This window comes from Callospermophilus lateralis, chromosome 1 (assembly GCF_048772815.1).
Source record: "Callospermophilus lateralis isolate mCalLat2 chromosome 1, mCalLat2.hap1, whole genome shotgun sequence".
In the NCBI taxonomy this organism is placed as follows: domain Eukaryota; kingdom Metazoa; phylum Chordata; class Mammalia; order Rodentia; family Sciuridae; genus Callospermophilus; species Callospermophilus lateralis.
In genome coordinates this window covers 157,743,494-157,754,174 of record NC_135305.1, presented here as the reverse complement: position 1 = coordinate 157,754,174, position 10,681 = coordinate 157,743,494, and the positions used below count along the sequence as shown (strand labels likewise).

Below are 10,681 nucleotides of genomic sequence, written 5' to 3'. Positions count from 1 at the left end.
CTCCTTAGACGACCTATAGTGACAAAGGAGCAAAGGTGAGCAGGAAGGGAATGGGGGACCTGGGTCTAGAAGGGAGTCTGGGCTGGGGAGACGAGCATGTGAGCACAAAGTGGAGAGGAACAAGATTGGGGGTCTGTTAATACCTGGGCTCCCCCAGACTGGCTGGACTCACTTGTACCCTCCTGAAAAACTGTCAGCTCTTCTTAATTCACCTGCTGACCTCTTAACTTCATCTGGAAGCTCTGGCTAAGTCTCCCTTCAATCCCTGCTGCTGTGGCTGTTCCTCCTGGGAAAGCTGGGCTGCCTCCTGAGGGGCCTTCCCAGTCCCAAATACTCCTGCACACTCCAGGGGCTCAATTTCTACATGAGCAGTGTCTCCTGAGGCCAGGCAGAGCTTGGTGGGGTTCGGCCTCTCCTGGGTACTGGGGCTGAGTCAGCCTCCCTCCTTCTCTCCTCCTGCAGCCTGAGAGAGGCCGATTCCTTCACTTCCACTCTGTGACCTTCTGGGTTGGCAACGCCAAGCAGGTATAAACCAGGGCAAGGTGTTGGAGTGGGCAGAGGACAGGCAAGAGGGCCCCCTGGACAGGGCAGGCCCCCAGCTGGTCTGGGATTAAATCCTGGAATGGGGAAATGGGGGCCTAGGAGGGATCCAACACTTTGAACCCTTGCTGGAAACTTCTGGGAGGGCACAATGTACCCAAGAGCAGCCTTTTCCCCAGTGCAGTCTCTGCTCCTGGGCAAGAGGGCAGGCAGGGGACAGGGACTCTCATCTGACCCCAGGCAGGTTCTCCACCCTCACGAATACTGTCACCTCTCTGTCTTTAGGCTGCCTCCTTCTACTGCAGCAAGATGGGCTTCGAGCCACTAGCCTACAGGGGCCTGGAGACGGGCTCCCGGGAGGTGGTCAGCCATGTGGTCAAGCAAGGAAAGGTGCGTCCATACCCCAGGGACCCCTTGGTCACAGGGCTTTAATGTAGTAGGCACCTTTGAAAGAGGGACCTTCCCAGGCGGGTCTCCTCAGCCTGGTCCAGTGCTGGCCCCACAAGTTCAGCAAGCCAAGGCCATAGGTGTAGGGAGTTTCAGCAGAGTTATGGCCCATGGGGTTCTGGGAGTTCTCTCCCAGGGGACCCAACAGCTGATCATGGGTCCTAGGGGTGGCACGGGAGGAAGTCCCCAGCCCTCAGGACCAGGGGGAGAGGCAAGGCAAAGAAGGAGCTAGAAGCTGTGATTCAGGAGTCCTGCATGGCTGCCCCCTGCTCCACCAGGGGTGAGCAGGACGGAGGGGAGGTGCACCTGCCCACACTCCCCTGAGCCACCAGTCACACCCCCTTCTCCACCATGGTAGATTGTGTTTGTCTTCTCCTCTGCACTCAACCCCTGGAACAAAGGTGAGGGGCCCCGGGGTGGCAGCAGGGCTGTTGGAGGGGGTCAGGGGTCAGAGGGCAGGGCCTGGGAAGGGCACAAGGGGGGCTGAGCCCAGAAGGCTGAGAGCCTGTCCAGGGGCCTTGAACTCCAGTGCCAGCGCTCCCTGCCGACCACAGAGATGGGCGACCACCTGGTGAAACATGGGGATGGCGTGAAGGACGTGGCTTTCGAGGTGGAAGACTGTGACTACATCGTGCAGGTGAGAATGCACCTGGGCTGGCCTGGGATGAGGCCTTAGGCACAGCCAGCTCTCCTTGGGCCACGGGGACCCTGTCAGTCAGGGTTGGATGTTGGCGTGACATCCCTAAGTCCTAGTGACAGAAGCCTGGCCTTACTGTGTGTCCTCAATTTCATATTCCCACACATGTAAAATGGGGATAATCATAGCCTGTACCTCACTGAGTTTTGAAAGAGGAAATGGAACCAGACATGGTGTCACATGCCTGTAATCTAGCAGCTCAGGAGGCTGAGGCAAGAGGATCAAAAGTTCTAGGGCAGAGTCAGCAACTTAGTGATGCTCTAAGCAACTTAGGGAGAACCTGCCTCAAAGTAACACTAGAAAGGGCTGGGGATATGGCTCAATGATTAAGTGCCCCTGGGTTTCAAACCCTGGTACCAAAGAGAGAGAGAGGGAGAGAGAGAGAGAGAGGGAGGGGAGTGGAAATTACAATATCTGGACTATGACTCTGAACCAAATGCAGTCCTAAAGAATGGTGAGGCCCTGGGTTCAATCCCCAGCACTGAAGGACAAAAAAAAAAAAAAAAAGGTGAATTGGAGGTTCAGAGTAGATTCCAGAGTTAGCATGACTGGGTCTGGATCTTCCCAACTGTATGAGTTTGTGTTCCTTGCTGTAGAAGACAGACAGTGCTGCTGTGAGAACTGCCAAGGTGCATCCCCAGAACAAGCCTGGCCTGGGTGTCGCACTGGCCTGCAGTAAGCAAGGGCTTGCTAAATTAAGGCACAGACCTGGCATGTAGGGCTCCTGGCACAGGGCCCAACACATAGAGGTCACTTCAGAAATGTCCACCCCCATTCTTCTTTTCCTCCACTCTTTGTACAGGGAGGGAAGCTGAGGCCTGGAGGGGGAGGAGGGCTGCAGAGTGAGTTAGGAGAAGCAGACACACCACCAGCTTTGTCTCCCAAGCCCCAACTCTGAGCCTGGGCCTCAGTTTCCCTTCTTGCTCAACGGGGATGAGGCACACTTTGGTGGGGGAGACGGGTGACACTGCCATGTCAGAACCACATAGACCAACCCAGCCAGAGCAGCAGGCCAGGACTCGGGGTCCCCAGCCCTCACCGCCTTCCCCTGTTCCATCTCCCTACAGAAAGCCCGAGAACGGGGGGCCAAGATAGTGCGGGAGCCCTGGGTAGAGGAAGACAAGTTTGGGAAGGTGAAGTTTGCTGTGCTGCAGACGGTGAGTTCCCTTTGATGTCCCTGTCCCTCCTGCTGCCAGAGCCCACTGAGATGCCAGATGCTCCTAATTCACCCCATTACACCATCCCACCCATGGGCCTCAGAACATGGGCTTCCCCTGGGATCTGACCTCTCAAAGTGCCTGGCCAGAGTGCAGAGGTGACAGGGGCCACCAGCCAACCTTCCCAGGTTCCCCTGCCCCCCCCCACCATGAAAGGTAATAGCTTGGGGTTATCAGCTTTGTACAGGGGCTTGTTCAAAAGGAGAGAAGGGTGGGCCTGGGAAGCCACGCCCCACACTAGCTATGAGTCCATGAACAGACCAACTTCCCTCTCTGCGACTCAATTTAAATAAATTGGAACTGGACTCCTGTGTGACCTGGGGCACACTAATGCACCATTTTGTGCCTCAGATCCTTCAGCTAGAACCCCAATCAGGGCCATTGTGAGGGCTGAGTGTGACCGTTGGTGTAGAGCACTTAGAAGAGCAGAGCCTGGCACACCATAGATACTCGGCAGAGATGACTGATTCTGCAGCCCCATGCTGCAGACAGAGACAACCCGAGGTCCCACCTCCTCAAGATCACATCAGACATTAAGCCCATTGAACACCCTTCAGCATGATTAGAGCCGATGCCTCCACGGTTTTCATCATCAACACAGTTTCATTGAGCACCTGCTATGCGCCAGGCACTGCCTAGGAGCCAAAGACAGCATGATGAGTAAAACAGCATCCCTGTCCTCATAGGGCTTCTGTCCCCTGAAGCAGTTAGACTGAGATTGAAACTCCTAAGTGAATGACAGAAGGCAACACATGTCAGTCAGGGGAAGTGACTTTCCCAGGATCGACTTAGGAACTCAGGCTGGGTGGGGGCCATGAAAAGACCCAGCCCTGCCCAACCCCATCTCCCTGCCTGAGCATTGGTGGGGTCCTAGGGCTGAGCCAGTCTGCTTCCCACCGGCAGTATGGCGACACCACCCACACTCTGGTAGAGAAGAGGAACTACACTGGCCGGTTCCTGCCTGGATTCGAGGCCCCCCTGCTCAAGGACTCCCTGCTTCCCAAGCTGTGAGTGCCCCATGCTGCAGGAATTGAGTGGAGAGCCCTGAGGCGGGTAGAGAGCCTGTCCCCCTCCTCCATATGAACTGGGCTTCTGTGATGGGACCGAGCTCCTGGTGGCTGCTGAAGCCCTCTGAGGGCACAGAATACACGGGCCACAACACCTGAGGGCCCCAGGTCCCATCCCAGCTTCCTCCCTCCTCAACCAGTGGACCTTGGGCAGGGCGCTCCAGTTTTTGATGGCCCTGGGTCTTCATCTATAAAGTAGGGGTTGTACTAATGAGTTAATTAAGCGCTTTGGTCCCCTGTAAGAGCTGCGTAGGTGGGTGCTGTGGCTATTACGAGGGCAGTGGGAATGGTGAGATTTGGGGGGCAGCCTTCTCCTCGCCCCTCAGTGCTGTCCTTTTCCTAGGCCCAAATGTGGTCTCGAGATCATCGATCACGTTGTAGGAAATCAGCCTGATCAGGAGATGTTGTCAGCCTCAGAATGGTGAGCCCTGTCCCTCCCCTACAAGGGTCCTCGCCCTAGTCTTTGTACCAGGTGGAAAGGAGCACAGGTGGGTGGGAGGTGAACCTGGGGCCAGCCCTTCAGTTATTCCCCATATATTGTCCCCTGAAGAATGAGGGATTCGTGGCCTATAGCAATCCACAGCTCCCCCATGGGGAACTGCAGGGGTGTTCCTTCCAATCAGTGGGGGGCAGATGCCTCTACCTGACTTGGTCTGCTTCCTTCAGACCTCCCACGGTGGGAAGTGGGGAGAGACCAGAGCAGAGGTCTGAGCTCCCTTTAGAACAAACCCAATCATGCTCCCAGATCTACAAGACCCTTGCCATTTTTCTCTGGGGCACTCAGCAGCCTTCCTGGCTCTGACCACGACATTAACATACTCCTGAGGCAGAGCCCTGGGTGAGCTAATCACCTCTCAAGGTTCCCTAATACCAACACACTAGCAGTTAAAGGCCCCTGCACAGGAGCCCCCTGCCCCACCCAGTCCCCCTGCCTGAGCATGGCCTCCTATGTGGCTTCTGATATAAGACAGTTTATTTCCACCTTGAGGAAAACTGTCACAACAAGGGTAAAGACCTACAGCATGTATGATGTGATTGTCATCTCCCTTCTGGAGCCCCCTTGGGGACATGTTCTGGAGGGCAGAAGTGGGAGCAGGGGAAGCCAGTCCCAGGCCAGAACTCAGAGCAGATGTGTCCTGCCTGCCACCTGTCAGGTACCTGAGGAACCTACAGTTCCACCGCTTCTGGTCTGTGGATGACACACAAGTGCACACAGAGTACAGCTCTCTGCGCTCCATTGTGGTGACCAACTATGAGGAGACCATCAAGATGCCCATTAATGAGCCCGCAATGGGCAGGAAGAAATCCCAGATCCAGGTGCGGCCCTGCCTGGCTGGGGAAGGAGAGAGGAGGGAAGAGGTTTGAGGCCTCCAGCAGGGCAGGGCAGGGGTGTGGGGAACAGAAGCAATGACAGGGGCCTCCTGTTCGCCTTTCCCAGGAATATGTGGACTATAATGGGGGAGCTGGAGTCCAGCACATTGCCCTGAAGACCCAGGACATCATCACAGCGGTTAGAACACCATCCCTGGTCTTAAGCCCCCTTCCTTCAGCTCCAGTGATGGTCTCTGCAGAATGGGAAGGGAGGGGGCAGTGGCAGTCTTCAGTCCCCTTCTCCAGCCTGGAGGGCTGACAAGGTTCCCTGCCTGGTTCCTGCAACTCCTGTGCAAGGAATCCCTACCCACCTCACTTGGAAGAGTTTGGTGTCTCTAGAACATTCTGGGCTTTAGTGGTGTCAGATGCCAGAGGATAAGGAAGACTGCATCCTGCTCCCAGATCTGCAAGACCCTTGCCATTTGTCTCTAGGGCACTCAGCAGCCTTTCTGGGCTTCAGCTGCCTCACCTCGAAAATGAGGATATTATTCTATAAGATCAGACTTGTCCTTTCCTCCAAATTAAGCACCCTGTGTCTGTGGCTCTAGTCCTTGGGGAGGCAGGTCCTGCCTAGGCCTTAAGGGGAAGAGCCTGGACTGTCCCATTCAATCCTGTGGAACTTCATTTGTATCATGCCTGTTGAGGCCCTGCCATGTGCTAGTTGCTATTTTAGGTATGTGGGACACATTAGTAACAGTTTTTGCTCTTATGGAGACAAAAAGTAAATTAAATAAATAGGTGGTGTGAGAGGTCTGGAAGAACAGGTGGGATATGAGGGAGCAAGGGTGGGGGATTTTCACCTTTAAAGTAGGTGGTCAAGGAAAGTCACAAGGGGAAGGAGACTTTTGAGAATGCAAAGGGTCGGAAGGACAGAAGCCCGTGGAAATCTCTAAGAAGGACCCTGGGCAGGAGGGATGGCCCAGGCAAAGGCCTTGAGATGGGCAACTTCCAGGAAGGTTGCAGGATCAGCAAGGAGATCATCAGTGTGACTGGAACAGAATGAGCAAGGGAAAGAGAGGTGGGAGATAGAGTCTAAGGTGGAAGTGGGGGCAGATGGTGAGGGCCTGGCAAGAACCTGGAATTGGACTCTGAGATGAGGCACCAACCTGAGGTAAGCAACGAGTGACATGATTTGGCCTGTGTTTGAATAAAATCCACTCTGGCTTCTCTGCTGAGAACAGATACTTAAATCTCTCGATGCCTCAGTTTCCCAGCTATGAAATGCACAGAGCAGGATTGCTTCAGGGACAGGACGAGGCAAGACTAGAAAGACAGGCACATAATGGGTGCTCTGTGAACGTCATGGATCCCTGCTCTAATGGGACTCAGACAAGGACAGAAGGGGCTGTAGCCACACTGCATCCTGGCACTCAGGAGAGCAAGGACAGGGATCCTGCCTCCTCATGGCTCAGCAGCTCTACCTGGCTTAGGGACACTGAGCCTAGAAAGACAGAGGCTGACCTCAACCTGCTCTACGACAGATTCGTAGCCTGAGAGACCGAGGTCTGGAGTTCTTGAGTGTTCCGTCAACCTACTACAAGCAACTTCGGGAGAATCTCAAGACAGCCAAGATCCGGGTGAAGGAGAGCATTGACGTGCTGGAGGTGAGGCCCAGCAGGATGCTAGGCCACAGGCAACATGAGCCCTGAGTTCCATCTGGCCTCCCCTACCTGCAGCAGACACAGGCACACAGAGGGAAAACCAGAAAGAAACAGAGTGTGTGTGTGTCAGTGCCATGTAAAGTTAAAACAGGCAACCTAGGGCTACGTTACAGGAAGTGGCGAACTTTCTGAGAAGGTGACTTTAATTGAAAGTTATATAATAAGAGGGACCTGGCCAAGAAGAGAGCTAGGAAGAGCATCCCAGCAGAGGGAATAGCAGGTGCAAAGGTGATGGGGTGGGAGCAAGCTCCAAGTGCTCGAGGAGCTGGAAGAAGGCTCGTGTGGATTGAAGACAGCACCTGAGAAGAGGTGTACCAAGGCAGGTAGGCGGTTCCACTTGTGGGCTCTTAAGATAAGATTTTGTACTTCTTTAGCCACAAAGTATTGAAGGTTTTTTTTTTGTTGTTTTTTTTTTGGTTTTGCTTTTTAGCAGTTTTTTGGGGGCATAGAAGTCACATTAAATGTTACCCCATTATCTACATGCTAAAATCAAAATGAATTTTAGATTTTTTTTTTTTTTTTTTTTTGTACAAGGTATTGAACCCAGGAGTGCTTCACCACTGAGCCACACCTCCAGCCCTTTCTATATTTTATTTACAGACAGAGTCTCACTGTGTTGCTTAGGACCTTGCTAAGTTGCTGAAGCTGGGTTTGAACTCATGATCTTCCTGCCTCAACCTCCAGGATGCTGGGATTACAGGCATATGCCACCATGCCCAGCTCAAATTAAGAACATTTTCATTTTCTCCCAAAGAAACCCTGATCCTCTTAGTTGTTACCTCCCGAACCCTCCACTTCACTCCTCCTGCCCCAACTTTAGGCAACCACTAGACTCCCTTTGATCTTACAGATTTGCCTAGTCTGGAATTTCATATAAATGAACCATACAACATGTGATCTGCTAGGTTTTTTCACTTAGTATAAAGTCTTCAAGGTTCATCCAGTTTTAGCCTAAATCAGTACTTCATTTCTTTTTGTGTGTGGAGTGCTGGGGATTGAACCCAGGACCTCGCACATGCTAAGCAATCCTTCTAAGGGAACTCCCTGTCTCTCGCCCAGGAGCTGAAAATCCTGGTGGATTATGACGAGAAAGGCTACCTCCTGCAGATCTTCACCAAACCTATGCAGGACCGGCCTACACTCTTCCTGGAAGTCATCCAGCGCCACAACCACCAGGTAGGCCCTGAGTCGGACCCGCAGGGAGCACCATCGGCTTTCTGGGTCCCCAGCTCACCTGCTGTCTCCCACTCCAGGGTTTTGGAGCCGGCAACTTCAACTCGCTGTTCAAGGCTTTCGAGGAGGAGCAGGCGATTCGAGGCAACCTCACAGATCTGGAGACCAACGGGGAGGTGTCCGGCATGTAGGCCCCGCCCACCGAAGGCCAAGCCCCTAGTACTGGAACTTGCCCACCTTCTCCGCCCTCAAAGTCAGATCCGCCGGGTCTCGCTTCCGCATTTAGACCCCAATCGACTTCGGGATCCAAGGCTCCGCCCACCACTGACCACGCCCCCCTGGTTGAGCTACTCTTGCGATTAAAGTGGACCTGGTCCAAGGCGGTGTGTGGAGTTTGTGCCCCGGAGGAGCAGTGGCGCCCCTTCGCCACGAGGGGGAGGCCAGCGCCACGGCATTTCGGAGGTATCTGCCTTAGGGGATCCCCGCGCCCTGCGACCCGAGCCAGCGTGGGGTGGGATGCAAGCGCTTTGCTAAGCGGGACTGCGCTGGTCGGGGGGATTTCTGGAACGTGGGGTCGGGGAGCCTACAATCTAGAGGAAAGGACGGGTAATAGGTTTCCTAGAAGACAGTCAAGCAGGTCTGAGGTTGAGAGGCGGTGGAGTTGGGAGGAGGACTAATTCAATCAAGGGAAAGCCCCTCTGAGAAGGTGACTATGGGGAGCCGCCGAGGGAAATCCGGGGAAAGCGTTTCTCGGGTAAAGATAGCGGCAAGAGATAAGGTCCTCAAGTGGGACAGAAGGTGGCAGCATCCAAACTGGTGGCTTTATGACTGTTAAAGATGCGCTCTCTTGGATTTGGTTACCGGGCGTCCAAACCTCTGAACACGTGAGAGGGGAGAGTTAGCCAAGGTACTTTAGGGGCGCCATCCTTGCTGGGCAACCAAAGGACACAGGACAGGTAGAAGGGATCTGAGCCTCTCAGCTTCTGCCCTGCACCCTCACGTGACAGTTCACGATGCCCCACCAATGCCACTACACCCGCCCTTGTCCCCAGTGAAAAATACTTTTAGAAAGGGGTTCTTCATTCTCAGCCACCAGCGACCCTTGCAAAAGAATGAGGCAACTGGTCCTAAAACCCTTGAGAGGCAAGTATTTCTTCAAAATCAAAGAAGAGGGGGTTAGGGGAGTAGTTCAGCAGTAAAGAGTTTGCCTAGAATGTGTGTGTAAGGCCCCGGGTGCTATCAGTCCCCAGCACAGCAAAAACAGACAAACAAACAAAAAATCATGCAGCAAAGAAGAGATGGGTGAGGGGCAAATTTGGTCTCTTCCTTCTGCTTTACATGCTGACATCCCTCCCTGAATAAGAGTCAACTCAAAACTAGGTACAGATGGATGGATCTCCAGGCAGGGGGGGAAAAATCTGAGATGGTATTATGGGGGAAATTGAGAGATTTTTTTTTTTTCAGATTAGAGAAAATATCAGGGTTTCTGGGATCATGAAATTCAAAAATGAAAAGAACATGGGAGAGAATCAAGATGAACAGGGGCCAGGCCCATGCAAAAATAGTCTCCCTCTATTCTCCCATGACTTATGCAAAGGGAAATTCTATAACCCAGAAGGCGGCAGATTGGTGGCTTCTAGGCTAAATCTGGCCCATAGATGTATTTTATGTTGTCTTCATGGTTTCAAACAAGTTTGCAACAATATTGTTGTGCTCTTTTATATACAGACTCTGGTTCTTTCTGGAGCAGTCAGAGGACTCAGGCTTGCCTTCCTATGCAGCAACAGGCAGCTGGTCCTAAGTGTAGGTGCCTCTTTAGATTCATCTGAAGGTTTGGGTTCTGAGCAGAGTAATCCCCCATTAGCTGGGCTCAGACTAGGGAACCAGCCTGCCAGGTTCACATCCTGATCATTGCTAGCTGTATGACCTTGGCATGCTACCTGGCTTCTCAGTCCCTGTGTTTCTTCATCTCTATATCAAAGGTGTGGCTTCCACAGTGAGGAAATATATGTGTTTTTATTCCTGGAGAAGGGACTGGGTGAGGGACTCCTGCCCAAGTCTGCCTGGAACCTCCACCCACCTCTCCCTAGGTCAGATATACACACATCTCAAGTTGGGGTTCTCCTTTTAGCCCCCTGCTATGGAACCAGTGGAAGAGCCTTACTCAGCAGGATTATGGGAGATCAGAGGGAAAGTGGATAGATCTGAGGAATAACAGAGAACCACCACCAGATCTGGGAGGGGAGAGAAGGGGGAAGGTAGAATCCAGGATGGCTGGACTTTGAGCTTAGACAGCAGCAGAATGTGAGTGAAGCAGGACACAGAAGTGCCATTGACTAAGCTCGAAAATTTGGCAGGAGGAAGAGTTTCAGAATGCAAGGTATTATCTATTTTTTTTTTTTTTTTTTTGTATTCAGATGAGTTTCCTCCATGTACCTAGGGCTGGACCCCTGTGTTACCCTTATGTTCCCCTGTAAGGCCCAGCACCGTCTGCCTCACCTACTCGAT

General features: G+C 53.1%; 1 protein-coding gene across 1 annotated transcript; it reads left to right on the top strand.

Moving 5' to 3' along the window:
* Window positions 1–846: 846 nt before the first annotated feature.
* Hpd (4-hydroxyphenylpyruvate dioxygenase) lies at window positions 847–8,364 on the top strand. Its single transcript, XM_076866660.1, has 11 exons — window positions 847–930; window positions 1,346–1,388; window positions 1,542–1,624; window positions 2,752–2,841; window positions 3,805–3,908; window positions 4,312–4,389; window positions 5,123–5,285; window positions 5,407–5,478; window positions 6,821–6,943; window positions 8,060–8,176; window positions 8,254–8,364. The coding sequence occupies exons 1-11, from the start codon at window positions 850–852 to the stop codon at window positions 8,362–8,364; spliced, it is 1,065 nt and encodes a 354-aa protein (XP_076722775.1). The 5' UTR covers window positions 847–849.
* Window positions 8,365–10,681: the final 2,317 nt, after the last annotated feature.